At 37.1% G+C, this 22,545-nt stretch overlaps 1 protein-coding gene across 1 annotated transcript in view; it reads right to left on the bottom strand.

Annotated features, from left to right (window-relative positions):
• Positions 1-22,545, bottom strand: part of LOC107561722 (dedicator of cytokinesis protein 9-like) — a 60,415-nt gene that overhangs the window by 33,897 nt on the left and 3,973 nt on the right. Inside the window, exons 3-22 of the mRNA XM_016246196.1 lie at positions 21,822-21,891; positions 15,351-15,446; positions 15,127-15,261; positions 11,696-11,870; positions 11,420-11,472; positions 8,939-9,013; positions 8,478-8,618; positions 8,184-8,396; positions 7,179-7,299; positions 6,554-6,651; positions 5,901-5,993; positions 5,664-5,787; positions 5,307-5,425; positions 3,592-3,678; positions 3,405-3,491; positions 3,167-3,282; positions 2,366-2,435; positions 2,133-2,255; positions 651-722; positions 349-495 (exon numbers count right to left, since the gene is read on the bottom strand). Coding sequence (XP_016101682.1) covers positions 349-495; positions 651-722; positions 2,133-2,255; positions 2,366-2,435; positions 3,167-3,282; positions 3,405-3,491; positions 3,592-3,678; positions 5,307-5,425; positions 5,664-5,787; positions 5,901-5,993; positions 6,554-6,651; positions 7,179-7,299; positions 8,184-8,396; positions 8,478-8,618; positions 8,939-9,013; positions 11,420-11,472; positions 11,696-11,870; positions 15,127-15,261; positions 15,351-15,446; positions 21,822-21,891 — 2,215 coding nt within the window. The remainder of the gene's footprint in view (positions 1-348; positions 496-650; positions 723-2,132; positions 2,256-2,365; positions 2,436-3,166; positions 3,283-3,404; positions 3,492-3,591; positions 3,679-5,306; positions 5,426-5,663; positions 5,788-5,900; positions 5,994-6,553; positions 6,652-7,178; positions 7,300-8,183; positions 8,397-8,477; positions 8,619-8,938; positions 9,014-11,419; positions 11,473-11,695; positions 11,871-15,126; positions 15,262-15,350; positions 15,447-21,821; positions 21,892-22,545) is intronic.

Here is a 22,545-nt window from a genome sequence, read left to right on the forward strand (position 1 = left end):
AACAAAGCAAAGCAAGCAAAACAAAGCAAACAAAGCAAGCAAAACAAAGCAACGCAAAGCAAAAAAAGCAAAGCAAAGCAAAGCAAGCAAAACAAAGCAACGCAAAAAGCAAAGCAAGCAAAACAAAGCAAAACAAAGCAAGCAAAACAAAGCAAAGCAAGCAAAACAAAGCAAAACAAAAAGCAAAGCAAAGCAAAACAAAAAGCAAAACAAAGCAAGCAAAACAAAGCAAAGCAAAACAAAGCAAAGCAAAATAAAAAATATAATAAAATAAAAACTTCCAGATCTCGAGCCTTGATGCTTGATGACTTCCTCATAGTGTGAAAGCAGCCCAGCAGCTCGGCTCACCTTGATGAAGACAGCAAGGCTGTGATTGGCGTTTCGTGTTGCGTCCAGGTTGTCTTTGTATTTCTGTGCGATATGAGGCATCAGCATGGTCACCAAGGTCTCCACGGAGTGATAGAATGAAGCTGAGAAACGCTGGTTCCTAGACACCTAAAGGACACGACAGGGGTCAAATCAAAAACTGCCATGAAAAAAACCCATCAGATTTATGCACTTAGGAAGAAGTTCAGAAATTAACTAGATTTGAACATTTTCAGAAGAACATATGAGTGGTGTTTGTTTGCTGTGATGTTACCCATCCTCACCTTGGCCTTGCCCGTCTCAATTAGGTACTGAGCCATAGACTTGACTAAAACCTCAAAGAAATACCAGGAGTACTAGAGGAGAAACAGCACAGATTCAAGAGGATATACAGTACCTACAACACATGCAACAGCCACTAAACCATGAACACTGCCGTAGTCCTTACAAATTTATTCAAGAGTTTAAAACTTTTAAACTATAAATAAGAGAGTATACTTTCAATTTACTTTGTATGTAGCCTACTTACCAGAGACATACATAGAGACTACAAAATTATATAATACTGACAAGTATACAGAAAAGTCTATATATATATAAAGTAATTGTACTTGTTTTTTGATCGAGATATCCTTCAGAAAAGTATATTTCGGTATTCAAAATATACTTTCCTTGTAGTTGTATTTACATTTTTGACAGAGTAGTATATGAAACACTTTTTTCCACGCATACAGTATAGGTGTCACACCCCAGGACTGTTTGTTGTGTTTTCATCCCCCATGTGCTCTGTGTGACCCAGTTTTCCGTCTATGTCTGATTGTCATTTGGTTCATGTGTGTCTTGTTAATTATCCTCATTTACCAATGTATTTAAGTTGTGTTCAGTCCTGTGTTCCCTGGTCTGGTCTACTACATCCCTACATGTGTCTCCTGCATGTTCTGTCCTGGATTCACCCTTGTGCGGATTTATTAAAGACTATTTGCATTCATCTTCATCTTCTTCGTGCATTTATCTCACCGTAGCATGACAATAGGCTTCTTTTAGGTAATACTACAGCATATGATTTACATACTACCCGATAAACTTACACGTTTACGTTTTTATTTACATTTGGCTGATTTGATCAACAATTGCTCCACGGTATACAGTAAGTCAATTATATGAGTGATGTTAAGTTCATTTGAAAACCTACAAGTATACTTTCAATATAAAACCTATTAAACTATTATACAGTGTATTTTCATAAACTCAATAGACAGCTAGAAGTACATTTAACTACTATTAAACTAAGAGTACTCATAAGTAGGGTTGCAAAGGGGTGGACAATGTCTGGTAAATTTCCAAAAATACCAGGAATATTCCCCAAAATCCTGGAACGTTTCCAAAATTTCTGGAATATTTCCCAAATTTACTGGAAATTTTCCACCTTTTTGCAACCCTACTCATAAGTTAATATATTAACTTCATATAGTTCACAGTATAGTTGCAATAGTGAGAAAACTTATATGTAAACTAGTTGTGTAGACAAAATGACCACAGTTACACTTTAAGTACACTTAAAAGCATACTTTTCTGAACTAAAAAGAAATTTAGGAAGTTTTGAAATAGTACACTTACAATTATACTATGAGTACACTGATTTTATTATACTTACTATATAATGTAAACTTAAAAAATTAACTTGAACCTTAGTTTAGTTAATAAAACTAATTTGAAGTGTGCTTCTTCATTGTGAGGGATGTTTTAATCTGATTCACTGGTTGTACCTTCAGCAGTTTGTTGCTGGTGAGGAAGTCAGTTGAGGGTTTCAGGATGGTGGTCATGGTTTTTGCCAGTTCCTCATGGACAGTTTTACCATTGGTTAAGTTTGTCTCCTCCTTCAAAACATACTACTCAAAAACAAAACACAAGAAAACAAGAATGATGATATAAAGGGTTATAGTCAAAAACACTTGTTTGACATCACAAGCAAAACGTGATGTATCATGATGCAGCGCACCTTTACATAAGAACGCAAGTGATGCTCCAGACCCTCTTCATGACACTGAGCCACGACATGGATCATCACCCTGACGAGAGAAGAGACAAAATGAGGACAAGGGTTTTATCATTGACTAAAACCAAAACCCAAAACCTTTTTTGTTAACTAAACTCAACTAAAATATTAGATGGAAAAACTTAAAGTAAACAACATTTGAAATGTTGTCTTGGCAAATAAATAAAATAAGATGAAGCAATAAAATGAGCTGAAAATGATATAAAAAGAAATGTAACCTAAATGGTATTATAAAAAACACACAATGAAAAATGACAAAAGCAAGTAACAAAATTACTAAAAATGAAACTTAAAATTAAAATGAAAACTGAATATATATAATATATAATAATATAAATAATATAAAAAATATTAATAAAAACTACAGTAACACTTTACAATAAAGATCCATTAGTTAATGTTAGTTAATGTATTAACTAACATGAACGAACCATGAACAGTACATTTATTACTGTATTTATTAATCTTTGCTGATTAAAATACAGTTGTTCATTATTAGTTCATGTTAATTCACAGTGCATTAACTAATGTTAACAAGCACAACTTTAGATTTTAATAATGCATTAATAAATGTTGAAATTAACATTAACTAAGATTAAGAAATGCTGTAGAAGTATTGTTCATGTTTAGTTCAGGTGAACTAAAGCAGTTAACTAATGAAACGTTTTGTAAAGTGCTACCAAAACTACTAAAATAACACTGTAGCAGACACCCTACAGCAGGTGAAAGCTGCTCAGCACAGACCTGGTGACGTTCACAGCAACATCATCCTGACCGGAGATGGTGAGCACACGAAACAGCTGGTTCAGTATGGTGGGGAGGAACTTCACCATCACATGAGCCTCCATGGCATGCAGACTCTGTAGAGGAGAGAGACAGATCTGTGATCTCAGGATGAGATGGGTGAGAATCGCCTGCTAACCCAGACTGAACAAACACCTCAAGGCCTCAAACATCCTCAGGAAGGACAAACAGCAAGTACCTTCAGGTATTTAATCAGTTCTCCTCCTGACTGGCCTGTGGATTCAATACTCTGGCAGTGATGAAAGAAGTTATGCAGATGTTGATCCTGACCAGAAAGAAAAGTAATTAACGCTTAATATCACATTTTGTATCTGATTACTATGTGACAATTCTGATCTGAGATGTACAAGGTAGACACTTCATACCTGTGTGTATACAGTGGACACCAGCTGTGTGGAGACTTTGAGCAGCGGCCTCCCACCATCCACCCACTTCACCTCTTGACCAGTGTGCTGCTGCAACACACACACACACACACACACTTTAGCCAGCTAGACTCTTCAAACCAGGGTTTCTCAAACCGGGTTCATGAACCCCTGGGGTTTTTGGAGGGAACTGCAGGGGGTTTGTGAGTTGATGAAAAGCTATTTAATTAAATCATGAAATCGAATAAATACTTTATTTTAAGGTGTCCTTGTCACAGTGTAATTATACATATACATACGGAGTAATATTAATTAACTACATGTACTTACTATAGGGTTAGGGTTTGGCTTAGGGTTACTTGCATGTAATTATGCATAATTAACTGTTATTATAATAGTAAGTACATGTAACATGTGTAACAAGGACATGTTAAAATAAAGTGTTACCGAAAATGAAAATAAATATTTTTTTAAATACAAACCCAATTCCAAAAAAGTTGGGACACTGTACAAATTGTGAGTAAAAAAGGAATGGAATAATTTACAAATGGAATAATTTCATAAACTTATATTTTATTCACAATAGAATATAGATAACATATCAAATGTTGAAAGTGAGACATTTTGAAATGTCATGCCAAATATTGGCTCATTTTGGATTTCATGAGAGCTACACATTCCAAAAAAGTTGGGACAGGTAGCAATAAGAGGCCGGAAAAGTTAAATGTACATATAAGGAACAGCTGGAAGACCAATTTGCAACTTATTAGGTCAATTGGCAACATAATTGGGTATAAAAAGAGCCTCTCAGAGTAGCAGTGTCTCTCAGAAGTCAAGATGGGCAGAGGATCACCAATTCCCCCAATGCTGCAGCGAAAAATAGTGGAGCAATATCAGAAACAAAATGTAACGCTTATTAAAAAAATATTAAATATTTTATTTGTTTACCTCCATGTCACATGACCATTAACCAACATGTCAGTGAACATGTCAATAACTGTGAACATGCAAATAAAAGTATTAACTTAAAATCTCAGGGGATACGGTAAGTAAATATTTTAGGGTTTCAGTTGACAAAAGAAATCAATTTTCAGGTACTTCAGGAAGAAATGCATGCTCTGTCATGATTATATGCAAATTTCAGCCTCCAAGTATATGTACCTGTTTACTTCAATGGTGAATTTTGCAATACATTTCCAATTCACCCCTTAACACATGTCAACTCAACTCAAAACAAAAAAAAGCATAACAAAATACAAAAATAACAAAACAAAATGGAACAACAAAAAACACAACACAACAAAGCATAATAAAACCAACAAACACGAAAAACAACAACAATATAATACAACAACAAAAAAAGCAAGAAAAAACAAAAACACGTGCGCTCACACACACACACACAAAAGACAACACCACAAACAAAACTAAATAAAAACCACAATACAAGAAAACAAAAAACACACACACAAAACACAACAAAAAAACAAAAACACAAAGCAACAAAACACACACACACAAAACAACCAAACAAAAACAAAAAATATAATACAACAAAACAAAAAAACACAACACAAAAACCACAACAATACAACAAAACAAACATACAAACAAAAACAACACAAAGATACAAAAAAACCACACACACAACAACACACACCAAAAAACAAAACAAAAAAAAAAACATGATCAAAATCAGTGTTTGGGTCTCTCACCTTGCTGCTGTTGTCCTGGAAACTCAAGTAACCTGATGGCAGGTTTGCAGCCACTGCCACCTGCTGTTCATTCATAATGACTCTGCCATCCTTCAGCAAGGGGAGCCACGCATAACCCACTACACACACACACACACACACACACACACACACACACACACACACAGAATGAGTGGGTAGAACGGTACTTTGCAAGAAACGGGGTCCTTAAAAATGCCAATGTATGCAGCCCATACATTGTGTTTGATTAGTTAAAATTGATCTAAATATTGATTGTCCTTTTCCTCTTTCACTGTGTATTTTCAATCCAGTGGTTAAGGCTGTTTTCAGAAGGTCGTATGTGAGTGTGTGTCTCACCTTGTGTTTCCACCTGTTCTCGTCTCTTAGTGCTGGCTTTGCTGTTGCTGTCACAGCTGATGTGATAGAGAGTGAAAAGAAGATGATGTCTGTCCGTCAGCTGAGCCGGCAACTCTATCTTAAACTGGACACGTTAAAAACAAGCGTTAAAAGCCACAAACACCACAACAGTTTGACCATAAGCACTGCAAACTCACAAACTTATAGTGATGTAGCGCTCAGAGGTAAACGTCTCACCTCTTCATAAAACTCTGGGTTCTGCTGGTGGTGTAAGACCGCAGCAAACGCTTTCTTACAGAACAGAGGCCCTCCTGGACGCCCGTATATACACTGACAAAACAGAGAGCAGACAGCTACAGCATCACTTACAGTTAAACAAATGAACTAAATCACCTAGTGGAAGAGTTATTGTGATTCAGTTCTTCATAAATGCAATGACATTAGCATTCAAGTGTTTGGGGTCGGTAAGATTTTTTAAATGTTTTTGAAAGAAGTCTCCTGTGCTCACCAAAACACAATAATATTGTGACATATTATTACATATTATTGTATATTTAAATGTCTTGTAAAATGTAATTTATTCCTGTGATGCAAAGCTGAATTTCCAGCATCATTACTCCAGTCTTCAGTGTCACATGATCCTTCAGAAATCATTCTAACATGCTGATTTATTTCTCAAGAAACATTTCTTATTATCAATGCTGAAAACAGTTGTGCTGCTTAATATTTTTGTAGAAACTGTGATACATTTTCTCTGGATTCTTTGATGAATTAAAAAAAAATGTTTTAAATGAAATGTTATAAAAAAAATGGTAGCTTCTGGAGGCCATACACCTTAACTGTGATACAATCACTGCAAGCACTGATTGAGTGTTTGTGTGTGACATTACCTTCAGTGGGAGAGCGTCCTCTTCATCCGAATAAGTGTCCCGCAGCTTATTAGATTTTAACTTTTCAGATTTACCTAGTGCCTCATTACACTTAAAGCCTGTAGTTTCCACTGCATGTGTTTAAATATTGAAAAGAATGCTTGTTCAGATCAATTTCTGCATTTCTGTCAGGACCACTATCATCAAAGATGATTGACAATTAGCATACAGTTTGGATTGGCGGTATGGTTCTGTTCTGTTCTGAGCAGCGATAACCCGTTAAAATGTATTGCAGATATCATTAAAGTTCAAAAATGTTATGTACACATTTTAGAATTAGTTTGATTCAAAGGAGAATCAGAAGGCTGAATCCCGACTGACAGAGGAGGAGCTGGGGATGGAGGAGGGTAATTAGCTTTTTCCACTCGGGTGAAAGAGATGAGAGCACACACAGACACACACATCCTGCCCAGCTCATCTTTAACATCCCATTGGAAAGATAAACGTAATGGTATGGCTTAAAAACAACAACCCAAAAACAGTAAAACAAATATTTGCCTCAACATTATTGATTCTACTCGTGTTGCTTTTACAGTAAAATTGAGATCTCACACACTCAGGCTGGAAGTCACTATTTAGTTTCAACCTTCAGAGTCTGAGTTCTTCATATAAGGCTCGGCACAATGTGCTATTCCACCCTGTAAGACCTTCTCTATCCGAGCGACCAAGAAGACGTCAGGGTGCGGACAGGTCACCGAAAACACTCCCTATAGACAGACATGATTAGAGATTTTCACAAACAAGGGTAGTAATGTTTAATGTGCACTAGCGGTTGGGTTCAATTGCATTCAATTGATCAGTAACAGTAAAGTGACTGGGGAAAAAAGTATCTCAGTTTCCACAAAAATATAAAGGATAATATGAAATGTTTCTTGAGCAGCAAATCAGCATAAATCAGCATATGATTTCTGAAGGAGAAAATTTAATTTTATAATATATTAAAATCATTCTTGTCTTTTTCTTTGTTTGTGTTAATGCAAACAGCATAAAATTTGCCAACATTTTTTATTTTTATTAGAATTTTTATATTTCACCCATATTTCCCTTCATAAATCTATTTTATATTAGGTATAAAAAAATAGTTACACTCAGGACCTTAATGACAAAATGTCCCTATCGGAACTACAACATTTAATTCCAAAATGCCCAATACTTTCTTTATTAATTCATACATTCTTTATTAATAGGCTTAAAATTATTTACTACTTTTAAAGTTTTAAAAACTTTTAGTATTTTTCAGCTGATGGCATCATTTTGGCAAAAGAGCTGACTCTGCACAAAAAATAATATTCCACTTATCCAAGACTGTAAAATAAAATAATAAAATAAAAAAAAAAATCAGCATTTAGTATTTGGAAATTGTGTGAGATCAGGACTGACGTAAAAAAAAAAACTGTAACTGAAAGCGGAAAGAAATATGAAGTGTTATGGTTACACTTTTTTGTGAAAGTATATTTAAACCGTGTTTGTCCCTGTAATACTATAAATGGCTTTTGTTTGAGGGATGAACCAAAATGATTTTCTGTGTTTATCAACAGCAGGTCACAGCTGCTCTTGACAGAGATTGGATCTCTTGTTTTTTTGTCCTCACCTGTCGTGGAAACTGAATGGCGCTCTCTGTCAGGCTGTTGGCTGTCGGTTGTGCTGCTTGCGGACTGTCTGGTGCTGCGGTGCTGTTGTGAGCTCCTGACGAAGGCAGCAGCGCTTTCACAGACGGATGGTTCATATCCACGTGGAAGTCTGAGGAGATCTTACGACCACTTTGAATATCAAACAATGACAGAGAGATGAAGAAGGGCTCAACCTGCAACACAAACCAGTGCAGAAACTCTCAGATGAAAGACGGTTTACTGGGATGGAAACTATAGTTAGCAAGGTAAAGTACGTTAGTGGTTGGACCCTCTTCATTTTCCGCCACACAGCTCTGCAGGTTGAAGGACAGGTCGTTACAGTTCACCAAGATCCGCTTCCCGAACTTTTCCTCAAAGGGCTTCACATCTGGCTCGATCCCAGAGAAATCCAGTTTCTGCTCAAAGTGGAGGATGAGACGAATAATAAGTACATGAGATTCATCTATAGGCATATTTTTATATATTTACACTAGCATCCAATAGTTCGGGGTCAGTAAGATTTTTATGTTTTTTAAAGAAGTCTCTATTATCTGTGATGCAAAGCTTTTTTTTTTTTAAGGCTTTGATGAATAGAATGTTCTTTTGTAACATTACAAATGTTTTCTGACCACAAACTTCTGTGTACTTTAGTGTAGTATCTTCATCGTTTAGTGAAGAGGGGAAAACATGAGCTAGTAAAAGAGGCTGTTCCTCGGCTTCTATATTAGTGATGTACCTGTAAATCTGGGTCCAGTGTAAAGAGTTTTAGCCGTGCCTCATTTCTCATCTTGCTCTCGATGTCTCTGGCACTCTGGGAGAACAGAGCAGAGAGATATCAGTTAAAACCTGCAAAGCTTTTTGATTCAGTGTCATTCACTTCCAGCTCCAGATGAACAGAAGCGAATGCGTTCTATATTTTCATATCTCTTATAGATGATGACTATACAATCTGGAGCAAAACAACTTTCTGGGAGATCACACAATAAAGCATCATGTTGGTATGAAGAGGTTATTAGACCAGATTGTCATAGCAAAGTCAGAATGACCTCCTCTCCTAGGTTCACGAAACGGTCGTCCATAAAATGCATTGCTGTTCTGTTGTAAGTAATCTTAAAGATTCCTAAATGCATCTACTTTCGGAAGGCCAAATAAAGTGCTTTTGCTTTCGCCTAGAAACGCACAGCGTCTCCCTGACATGCTGCTTCAACACTAACTGCGGTTACTGAAACCACGCCTTCTTTCTTTGCGTGCACATTTGGGCGGCATTATGCAAATATTTCCACATAGTGAGGTAGATATGTGGGGGCGTGTTAGAACGAGCCGTTTTAGGGGGGCGTGGCAGAGTCTTAACTTTGATAAAGAATATCTCTTTGGGTTTGAGACTTTAGCCACTCAGGGATCTTATCTATGCACAATCAGCTTGTAACACTCCAAAGAGAAAGGAAAACTTGAAATCGCATCATATGACCCCTTTAAACTAAATTGAATAAACACTGAACTGACTTGAGCTGAATAACGACACTATGAGCTTCTATAGAGATGCTTTTTGCTGAATTAAGCTCATTTGATAATTGAATAAACTTTGCAGTATATTGAACTAAACTGAATCAACACTGAACTGATGTGCTGAATAACAACACTATTAGCTTCTGTAGAACTGCTTTGAGTTCACTTCATAACTAATGAACTTTGCAAAATTCACACTGTTACTGATCTAAATCAAATCAACACTGAACTAAATGGAGTTAAATAATGACACTATTTGTTTCATTGAAGAACTAAATGAAGGTGACTTGACTTAAAGGAGCGGACACATTTATCGCAGTTGGGTGAATTTTTTTAACAGGAATCCACATGTTTGGGAATTTTGTGTGAGGGCGAAAGATTTCGCAACAGGTTCCAGTTGCTCACGCGAATTTGTCATGTTGATCAATAGAAAGCTGCTTGATTTAAAAGTGACTTCTGTTGATTGTTGGAATTTGTTAGCGAAATTTTGCAGGCAAATATGGTAATTTTCCATTGTGTAACGATGTACAAAGCTCACACCTAAGTCACTTTCAAACCAAGCAGCTTTCTGTTCGTCAGTGTAGAGAATTTGAAAATGAGCAAAATCTGCACGGGGAACTTTTTCGCCCTCGCACAAAACTCAATTTCCTCAAAACTCAACACAAGTTCCTACTGAAGTGAATGAAATCCGCCTGTGAAATTCCACACAACGATGATAAATGTGACTGCACCTTTAGTCTTAAAGGATTAGTTCACCCAAAAATGGAAATTGTGTCATTAATTACTCACCCTCGTGTCGTTTCAAACCCGTAAGACCTTCGTTCATCTTCGGAACACAAATTAAGATATTTTTGATGGAATCTGAGATTCCGTCACGCCGTCACGCCGGATCTGTTTCCGTTCAGATCAAATCAAAACAATGTAGGAAACAGATCTGGCATGACGCAGCTGACACAGAACAGCATGCATTGTTTACATCCAGCGGATATTCTCCAAAATGGCTCTACAGGGTGACGCGGAGGAGACGAATTGTTGAATAAAGTCGTTTTTTTCTTTTTCTTTCGCACACAAAAAGTATTCTCGTAGCTTCGTATAATTGCGGTTGAACCACTGATGTCACATGGATTATTTTACAGATCTCCTTGCTACGTCTCTGGACTTGGGAACATTTCAGTTGCGTTGTTGTCTATGCAGGATCAGAAAGCTCTCAGATTCCATCAAAAATATCTTAATTTGTGTTGAGAAGATAAACGAAGGTCTTACGGGTTTGAAACGGCATGAGGGTGAGTAATTAATGACAGAATTTTCATTTTTGGGTGAACTAACCCTTTAAGAACTAGTTGTTGAAATGGACAAAGTTGTTGATAATCACAGCATTGAAACTTCACAAGACATTCACAGTTGTTCTGAGATGCTTAGTAACAAGCAAGACTTCCTCTTGCACACCTTTATATTCTGCTTTACTTCAAGATTTTCAGTTTTCCATTCCTTAATGTCAAATAATGTCTATCAAGCAACCCTTCCATTCTCAGTGGGCGGTTCTTGGCCAGGATAAGCTGCCAAGTGGACCAGACTTTAAAATGACAGTCAAAAGTCTAGCTACGGTCTGTACATACAAAAAATAGTAGTGTGATGATTTCTGTGTTCAGTCAGATGTCGAGTTTCTCTCACACTCAAGGGGGAAAGCTGTTTCTGGACAAGTGCGACCTACCTGAAAACTGTCCATACTGCTAGAGGAGTGATCGCTTTTCGCCTGTTCATCATCTACAACAGAGACAGACAGAAGAAAGTCATTGCACCACACAGTAACTCTCTCAGAGACACAGTCATGTCTCTTTGTCATTGTGAATACAGTTACTCCCATGTGTGGAGGTCAGAGTGGTTTGTGTGTTTGCTTCAGGAATGTGCATCTAAATGTGTCTAAAATGAACAGATGACTAAGGGTTTTTGATCATCTTTACACACACACACACACACACACACACACCATCGTGTGAGTCTCCGTTCCTTTTGTCCTGCATGGCGAGCTCAAAGCTGCTGTTGAGGATTTTGTTGAGGGTGTTGATCCAGTCGTCCATCTCGCTCTCAGAGTCTGCAGCCAGAACATAACCACTCTTATCCTGCATCTTCAGCTCGAACGCAAACCTCCGCACACGATTGTTCTACACACAAAGAAAAAGAGTCAAAGAATTGATTTCATTGCTTATAAAAAAAGTTGATAATTAACTCACATGATGATACATTTGCCACAGTGAAAACCACCTCAAGCTTTTTCTCTAGTAGACGACTTAGGAGGTGTATCATGCATGTTAATTACATCATCTGTACAACTTTAATCATGCAATCTTGTAAAACCTTCCCAGAAGCCTGGGAAAGGAGTGAGATGATTTCCATACGGAGGAGGACAGATTCCCAACCCTGCCCAGGGCAGTACTTACAGAGGGGTTAAGTGCCTTTAAAAGGATGGGTTTAAAATCATAAGAGCAGGGGCATTTAGTCAGGCAAAGACAACCAGAGAGAAATGCAGGAATCCAACTTTTGACCCCTCAGCAGTCGGGGATTTCTCCTCCATCTGAGGCTGTGAAGCTCCTCACGGGCTGCTTGCTCAGCTGGCAGAACTGTGTATTTTAGCCACACAGAATGCGCTGAGATCAGATCAAAACCAGTCACTCCTTTACTGCCCATCTGACAGGGAGTTTCACATGTTTATGACTGAGATATCAATTAATTAATTGTATGAAAACATATTTGGGAACCCTATTTATATGACTATTTGAATTTTAATGTTTAGAAGTTTTTTCATGACAATTAAGCAAATTTATCAAAAGTTAATACTTTTAAGTTTTTGTAAATCTCATTATTCATAAGGATGATTCCCATTATATTATCATCAAATAATTTAATGAGTACAACTGTAAAGTAAAAATACAGTACAGAGAAAAAAAATACTATAAAACAATGAGTTTTAAAATTAACTATATATATATATATATATATATATATATATATATATACACACATTACATGTTATTATATACATTCCTATTATTCCTTGTAATTTTGGGGTTGAAAAATGACCAGGACAGGTCTGTGTTTCCCAAAAACCAAGCTACAAAAAGTAGATTGTACAGATTAACAATACTTTTACTTCCAATGCTTTAGAGAAATGCAGCCCTGGACATTTCTTAACAGGTTTAATGCGATTTACAGAGCAGAGCACACTGTCAGTCAGTCTGTTTAAATAAGTCAGTTCACTAAGTGTCATCGTGACTACAAAAACTGAAATCTCTAAAACCTTCAGCCAAACTTACGTTTCTATAATCAATGTCAAATCAGACAATAGTTTCATTTAATGTTGCTTCTTTATAATAAATTCTGAGTAAAATTGACAGCATTTTCAGGTTGGTCTAGTTAATGCCATTAAAGCAGTTTTTCTTTTAGTCGAAAAGCGAAAAGATTCACTTCATTGCTGTGTTTCTGACCAATGTACAGTGGGGAAAAAAAGTATTTAGTCAGCCACCAATTGTGCAAGTTCTCCCACTTAAAAAGATGAGAGAGGCCTGTAATTTTCATCATAGGTATACCTCAACTATGAGAGACAAAATGAGAAAAAAAATCCAGAAAATCACATTGTAGGATTTTTAAAGAATTTATTAGCAAATGATGGTGGAAAATAAGTATTTGGTCAATAACAAAATTTCATCTCAATACTTTGTTATATACACTTTGTTGGCAATGACAGAGCATTTGTACTTCAGTAAGTGTCTTTTCATTCTCTCTCTATTTTAGTTATTTTAGTATCACTGAGTTATACATATATTATTTAAGGTAATGGCATTTTTATGGTTTTAGCTTTAGTTAACTATAATAACCCCCGTCTGCAGTAAAAGCCAGTGCTCTGTTGAGGCAGACAGGGGGTGAGGAGGTGAGGGGTGTGTCAGAGGTCAGAGGAAGAGGGCTAATTAAACAGACACAACTCATTACAGATAATGACAAAGCCACGCATGTAGGGTGTGACACTGACCGTACCTATGAGTGATTATGGCCACAGGTTCCAGAAAATTCCTCACAAAAATAGCTTGGGGGCCCGGCGTGGGCGTAGCACTTTATTTTGGGAGTGCATGTGGAAAATTCACTCCCAGAGAGAATGCTTATCATTTATCAAACACATCCCTCACTCTCTCCTTTCTTTGCCTTCTCATCTTCTCAGTACTTATTATGGAAATAATATACTTAAGTGTGCACTGAATGTAATGTTGGAAATAATATACTTAAGTGTGCACTGAATGAAATGTTGGAAATAACATACTTAAGTGTGCACTGAATGTAATGTTGGAAATAACATACTTAAGTGTGCACTGAATGTAATGTTTTATGACATTTAACTGCATGTTAATTACAATTAAATGAAAATGTATTATAGTTTAAATTTATATTAAATGCAATTAGCTGAATTCAAGTGTGTTTTTAACCAACTAAAGTAGGACTCAAGTACATCTTTATATGCAATTTCATAATTCTATTGTCTTTGAAATATGGTTAAAGTGAATGCCAAGCATTTATAGTAAACTAGTAAAATATACTTCAATACCAGTGGCGGCTCGTCGGGGGAGGCACAGCTTCCCCAAAATTTTCACAGCTGTAATACCATAACTTGTTAATGAAGTTGGAAAGCGCCGCTTTTCTATCGTGAATGTGCCAAATGCAATTACAACCGCTAATGATAGAGAAGGGGAGGGGGAGGCCGGGGGAGAGCTGAGCTCTCGTGCCGCCGTTGGTAAAAAAAAATTAGCCAATCACCATCAAGTGTTCACTTTCAGCGCTGAGGAGTGTTGAGAAAAGAAACCTCGAAAGGGAAGCTAGCCACCTTCTGATATCAACCAATCATCATAGAGACGTAAATTACGTGATATTAGTTTGAACGTCTGCTGCTGCGCTGATAATGTACCAAGTACTTATGAGGAGCGATATTGAATATCTGATCGCCAACAGATTTACCAGGCTGTCATTCAAACAGTATATATACAAAAAAAAAAAAAAAAGGGAAAACACGTCTAACTGGATATAGGCTACAGCAGTCAGCTTAATTAAATGGAACAACAGGCAGCTCTCTTTAACACAGACTTTTAAGAAGGGATGGATGTTTGCTTCAAGTGATAGGCCAGGTAAGTGAAATTATATTATCTTGCTGCATGCATGTCGCTTTCTTTATGTTTTCTGACTAAACGCAACCAAAAAGCCATTTTAAAGTGGTTAAGCAAATAATAATAATAATAATTGGCAGGGATCCCATACCAATACAATTAGTGTGCCTCCTCTATTTTAAAATCCACGAGCCACCACTGTTCAATACCATGACGATTTCTGAACAAGATAGAGGGAGGTTTGTGTTGTGAACATTAGAGCATGTCTGCACACCTGCACCACTCCCATACAGGAGTCCAGGAAAATGGTTCCTTTGGGCTCTTTGTTGATCTTCTCATCCTTGTAGAAGTTAAGATTATACGACCCATCGCCCAACTGTGTCAGGTGGAAATACCTTCTTTTGAATGACTGCGTGAAAAAAAAGAAGAGTGTAAATGAGACATGAAAAACAAACAAGTGCATAGACATAACATCTCCTCAGGAATGAAGACTCTCACCCTCATGGTGACGCTGATGGCGCTGTTCATGTTGCCCTTATGTAGCCAGCCCTGTTTAATGAGACCACCCTTCTGAGAGCCCAGAGAGGCTGTGTCCTTTATACACACACACACACACACACACACACACACACACACAAACAAGGAAAAGTTTTGTGATGACAGTCCAAGGTTTGTCTGTTTGATCCTGCAGTAGAACAAAGTGGGAGTCAAATAAGGAAGAAAGAACAGAATCCAGACCCACGACTGAACAGAACCTCAGATAAACCTGATTCAAAGAGTGCTACAGAACCTCTGATAACACAATTCCCGTCTCTGGACACTCACATGAACATCAATATAGTAACAGAAGACCTGTAACTGAAGACACAATGTTCATCATTCTGCATCAGCTTTCTCCTAAAGTGTGTGACAGAAGAAACATGTAGCCGAAGTCTTCATGACTCCATTTTACTCCACCTAGTCCCTCTAGGATTTGGAGATCACAATAATAAATCATTTTATTTCCATAACTTGATGAAAAAACAAAGCAATATCATCCATGATATTCCAGGCCAATCAAACTGACTCTTCATTAAACCTGAATGCCAAAAAAATTACAAGCATATAATAAATATAGCAAAGCTACAAATAAAGTAAGGTCTAATATTAGTTTTCAGGCACAGAAATGTAATTAAGATTAAAATAATACTGCATAGTGTTCACTATATTGTCACGATCCGCTACTGTGAGGAGCACGGAGTGAGGAACGAGAAGACGTGGAGTAAACTTCAAACGAACAGACTTTAATAAACATCCAAGAAACCAGGAAAACACACGTAGCGGGGAAAGACGAACATTCAATACCAGACAAAGAACTCAGAACAGGACTCACTATAAATACACCTGACTTGACGAGGGGATGATGAGACACACCGGGAACTAATGAACAATCAAACACATGGGAAAACTAGGTCAGGGCAGGCACATGGAGAGTGAAAAACACACAGAATGAGTCCAGGGCGTGACCTATATAAATTAAATATAGATTAATCTTCGTTTAAGTTGTGTTTTGTTGTTTGATTAACATTAATGACACAGAGAGCAGCAGATATTTATAGGCTGCTGTCCCTTTAAGACCAGATGCACGGATGCAATATAATGATACACATCCAATTTCTTTCTGTTTATGTTCACTTCACTTAAGACATAACCGTTTGTTTAAGAGAATACATGCCGAGACGGGTATTTTGAGATAATTTTGTGTGTATGTGTCCATTCAAGCACAAGGATACGTGAAAGAGGAATCAATTCTGTGTGTGTGTGTGTGTGTGTGTGTGTGTGCAAATAACAGCGCACGAGTACCGAATTTAGTTCTCTTAAGCCTCTTCTTGCTATGAATGGTTTAAAATGCTTGGCAAGACTTGCACACGCAAAACACGTGCAAATGATCAACTGCGATCCATTTCACCCCTACAAGCGAGTGAACAATGCAAATCAATGAAGGGATTTTATTTCACTATTCAAAATAGCCCGTCGGGCAGGGCAGTGATGCATTCTGGTAGCCCAACTGGAAAACACAATAGCCCAGAGAAGCGGGGCGATTTTGCGAGCCCTGTTTTTAACAAGATTAAAAAGCAAGACTTGATAAGGCAACGTCATCATAAAAACTATACAAGCTAACAGTTTTGCTGGTGACAATCTTGCTATACCGGTCCACCAGCTAGACCAGCACCAACCTGCCTGGACAAGCATGCAGGTATAAACAGTTTTATTGTGAGAAGCGTCAGACCTACAAGGTGTAGATGAGGAGAGGCCTGAAAGAATCTTTAAGAACAATAGAAGGTTACACTTTAGTACAATGGGTCGGTTTGTCTCTGAATCACCAGTGTTTTAACTCCTTATCGCTTTACTCTTGACACTCTGCAGATACAAACAAACCACACACACAACAGCGTTTAACAGATGAAATGCTTGTGCTGTGATTGTGTGGGTGGGCAGAGGGAGTCTGGATGCTTCATAGACCTCACAGAGCTGCGTTCGCTCAACAAACACACATATCTGAGCTTTCCAGTCAGCAAATATCAAAACCCAGTCAGAATGACTGTACAGTCTTGGACAGTCCAGAAATGTGAGCAGTGCTTGCCTGTGCAATTTTATCTTTAATGATCTAACAGCAGCCTTGTATGAGCAGAATTTATGTTGAAATGCCATGAACAATTTAAGAACATACAAGTAAGAACCGGTGCAACTCTACTCTGTCTCTATATATTGGTTGAGTCTTTTTTTTATAATAAGTCTGTGGTATTTTTTATTTACTATGATTTTTATCATCCATGCAAACTTGTAAATAATTTAACACTTATGGTTAAGGATTTATTTAAATTAGTTTAAATATGAGGACTAGTAATAGCAATGCTTAGCTCAGCAACACTAATACATTTTAACATTCATGAAAACAGCCTGAATGATTCTGATAGGCTGTGAAGTAAAATCTCAATGTGGCGAGCTGTTATGATTGCCTGTGCCGTTGGACAGCCATCAGCAATTGGCTGTGTTTACAATATCTTTCTATAAATACAAGAAATCAATCAGCAACCAAATTAGACAAATGAGTCTAACAGGAACTTAGAGCTATTCATGGTCCATAGTACAGGCCAAAACTCAGCATAATAACAATTATACTGCATTCCTCAAACCTATGACATGAGTTACATATCAGTCTGTCATACTGCACACATTTGGGCTAAAATAAGAAACGTGACTCAATCTTGAGTGGGAAGCTGATTAGTAGAATTAAACGCGTGGGCAGCATTCATGGAAAGAAGAATTCAGGGAAGAGGGAGGCAGAAGGCCTAATGTCAGGCCATTGGATTTGACTATGTCCATTCTGGGAAAACCTGGAAGTCTGATCCACTCATAGAGCAGTTTAATTAAATAGTATCTGACATTAGCATTAGTGCATCTCATATCATAGCATGTTGAAAATATATATATATATAAAAGGCCCAAATCACATACTATTTACAGTGTGCATCTGTGAATGCGTTTTGAAGTAATACTGCCGACTATTCCTTGCGCAATAAAAGAGGAGTTTTGGATGAATGAGTACTTTTTGATTTGTACAAAAATGGCAAGTATTTCAGTACGAGACTAACGGGTCTGTGCTATCAAGATGGAGTTTTATGAAGTGTTAGTACAGTATGTCCTAGTACTAGTGTACTGACAGGTGTAAATACATACTTAAAACTATGACCCTATTATTAAAATACACACTTTTAGTGTATAGCAGAGGTACTCTATATTCTATAAGGTGAGCTTTACAGCATCTGTCACACACAATCCCGTAGGATTTATTAGAGAGGGCAAACATCACTTAAAGGATCAGTTCACTTCCAGAATAAACATTTCCTGATAATTTACTCTCCCCCCATATCATTCAGGATGTTCATGTCTTTCTTTCTTCAGTCGCAAAGAAATTAAGGTTTTTGAGGAAAACATTCCAGGATTTTTCTCCATATAATGGACTTCAATTGGGATAAATGGGTTGAAGGCAACAAATTGCAGTTTCAGTGCAGCTTCAAAGGGCTCTACACAATCCCAGCCAATGAATAACGGTCTTATCTAGCGAAACAAAGTCATTTTCTTAAAAAAAATTAAATGTATATACTTTTTTACCACAAATGCATTTAGACTTTCAGCCCGTAGGCCACCATTGAAGTCCATTATATGGAGAAAAATCCTGGAATGTTTTCCTCTAAAACCTTAATTTTTTGTGACTGAAGACAAAAAGACATGAACATCTTGATGACATGGGGGAGAGTAAATTATCAGGAAATTTTTATTCTGGAAGTGAATTAATCCTTTAAGACTGACTACAGTGTCAGAGTTCAACAAGAGGGTCACAGTGCTGAGAGGTGTGTTTGTGTGTGCATTTGATTTACCTCATCTTTATCCACGTCTTCATCCACCTCAAAAACATGCTGAGCTAAATTATCAGGTCTGGACACTTTGCTGTGTACAAAACAAAACACAAATTAACACTCAGATTCACACAGGAAAGCAGCACTTGCATTAATCGTTCAAAAGTTTGGGGAAGTACTTTTTTTCTTTTTCTTTCTTTCTTTTTTAAAACAAATTAAGATTTTTATTCAGCAAGGATTCACTAAATTGATCAAAACTGACAATAAAGACCTTTATAATGTTACAAAAGATTTCTATTTCAAATGAACTGTTCTTTTGAATTTTCTATTAATAAAAGAATCCTGAAAAAATGCATCATGGTTTCTCAAAAATATTACAGTTTTTCCTCGATTGCTAAAACACTATAACCAGGCTTTTGAACTAAAATTTCAAAATATTTTTTTTTCAAAAAGCACACCCATTTTGCTGAACTATAAACACTATTCCCCTGCTTTAACACATGAGTCAGATTTGGTGAACTGTTACTGCAAAACTCTACACACAAATCCCTACATTTCTCAGTGCTTACACCATGTGGTCATTTAGAAAGCACTAGCATTCAATACTGTTCACTCAAGTCAGCACCGCTTGAGCTCAATTCGCAAACAATTACCCAGGTGGAAACACTAAGAGTCAAAATAGAACACTCATCAATCAGATCCTTTAATAAATGGATAAAAGGGCCCGAATCCGTTCACCGAGCTGTGGAACAATGGATCCACAGAGAAATGAAGGAATAGGTGGAGGAGGAGGACGTGATGGTGGTGGAGGAGGAGGAGGACGGGGTGAAGGAGGAGGAGGACGGGGTGAAGGAGGAGGAGGACGGAACCGGTGCAACTCTACTCTGTCTCTATATATTGGTTGAGTCTTTTTTTAATATAAGTCTGTGGTATTTTTTATTTACTATGATTTTTATCATCCATGCAAACTTGTAAATAATTTAACACTTATGGTTAAGGATTTATTTAAATTAGTTTAAATATGAGGACTAGTAATAGCAATGCTTAGCTCAGCAACACTAATACATTTTAACATTCATGAAAACAGCCTGAATGATTCTGATAGGCTGTGAAGTAAAATCTCAATGTGGCGAGCTGTTATGATTGCCTGTGCCGTTGGACAGCCATCAGCAATTGGCTGTGTTTACAATATCTTTCTATAAATACAAGAAATCAATCAGCAACCAAATTAGACAAATGAGTCTAACAGGAACTTAGAGCTATTCATGGTCCATAGTACAGGCCAAAACTCAGCATAATAACAATTATACTGCATTCCTCAAACCTATGACATGAGTTACATATCAGTCTGTCATACTGCACACATTTGGGCTAAAATAAGAAACGTGACTCAATCTTGAGTGGGAAGCTGATTAGTAGAATTAAACGCGTGGGCAGCATTCATGGAAAGAAGAATTCAGGGAAGAGGGAGGCAGAAGGCCTAATGTCAGGCCATTGGATTTGACTATGTCCATTCTGGGAAAACCTGGAAGTCTGATCCACTCATAGAGCAGTTTAATTAAATAGTATCTGACATTAGCATTAGTGCATCTCATATCATAGCATGTTGAAAATATATATATATATAAAAGGCCCAAATCACATACTATTTACAGTGTGCATCTGTGAATGCGTTTTGAAGTAATACTGCCGACTATTCCTTGCGCAATAAAAGAGGAGTTTTGGATGAATGAGTACTTTTTGATTTGTACAAAAATGGCAAGTATTTCAGTACGAGACTAACGGGTCTGTGCTATCAAGATGGAGTTTTATGAAGTGTTAGTACAGTATGTCCTAGTACTAGTGTACTGACAGGTGTAAATACATACTTAAAACTATGACCCTATTATTAAAATACACACTTTTAGTGTATAGCAGAGGTACTCTATATTCTATAAGGTGAGCTTTACAGCATCTGTCACACACAATCCCGTAGGATTTATTAGAGAGGGCAAACATCACTTAAAGGATCAGTTCACTTCCAGAATAAACATTTCCTGATAATTTACTCTCCCCCCATATCATTCAGGATGTTCATGTCTTTCTTTCTTCAGTCGCAAAGAAATTAAGGTTTTTGAGGAAAACATTCCAGGATTTTTCTCCATATAATGGACTTCAATTGGGATAAATGGGTTGAAGGCAACAAATTGCAGTTTCAGTGCAGCTTCAAAGGGCTCTACACAATCCCAGCCAATGAATAACGGTCTTATCTAGCGAAACAAAGTCATTTTCTTAAAAAAAATTAAATGTATATACTTTTTTACCACAAATGCATTTAGACTTTCAGCCCGTAGGCCACCATTGAAGTCCATTATATGGAGAAAAATCCTGGAATGTTTTCCTCTAAAACCTTAATTTTTTGTGACTGAAGACAAAAAGACATGAACATCTTGATGACATGGGGGAGAGTAAATTATCAGGAAATTTTTATTCTGGAAGTGAATTAATCCTTTAAGACTGACTACAGTGTCAGAGTTCAACAAGAGGGTCACAGTGCTGAGAGGTGTGTTTGTGTGTGCATTTGATTTACCTCATCTTTATCCACGTCTTCATCCACCTCAAAAACATGCTGAGCTAAATTATCAGGTCTGGACACTTTGCTGTGTACAAAACAAAACACAAATTAACACTCAGATTCACACAGGAAAGCAGCACTTGCATTAATCGTTCAAAAGTTTGGGGAAGTACTTTTTTTCTTTTTCTTTCTTTCTTTTTTAAAACAAATTAAGATTTTTATTCAGCAAGGATTCACTAAATTGATCAAAACTGACAATAAAGACCTTTATAATGTTACAAAAGATTTCTATTTCAAATGAACTGTTCTTTTGAATTTTCTATTAATAAAAGAATCCTGAAAAAATGCATCATGGTTTCTCAAAAATATTACAGTTTTTCCTCGATTGCTAAAACACTATAACCAGGCTTTTGAACTAAAATTTCAAAATATTTTTTTTTCAAAAAGCACACCCATTTTGCTGAACTATAAACACTATTCCCCTGCTTTAACACATGAGTCAGATTTGGTGAACTGTTACTGCAAAACTCTACACACAAATCCCTACATTTCCCAGTGCTTACATCATGTGGTCATTTAGAATTTAGAGGGGGAGGAGGAGGAGGAGGAGGAAGAGGACATGGTGAAGGAGGAGGGAGAGGAGGAGGACATGGTGAAGGAGGAGGGAGAGGAGGAGGACATGGTGAAGGAGGAGGGAGAGGAGGAGGACATGGTGAAGGAGGAGGGAGAGGAGGAGGAC

The sequence above is a fragment of the Sinocyclocheilus grahami genome, unplaced genomic scaffold (assembly GCF_001515645.1).
Source record: "Sinocyclocheilus grahami isolate Dianchi unplaced genomic scaffold, SAMN03320097.WGS_v1.1 scaffold789.1, whole genome shotgun sequence".
NCBI lineage: Eukaryota > Metazoa > Chordata > Actinopteri > Cypriniformes > Cyprinidae > Sinocyclocheilus > Sinocyclocheilus grahami.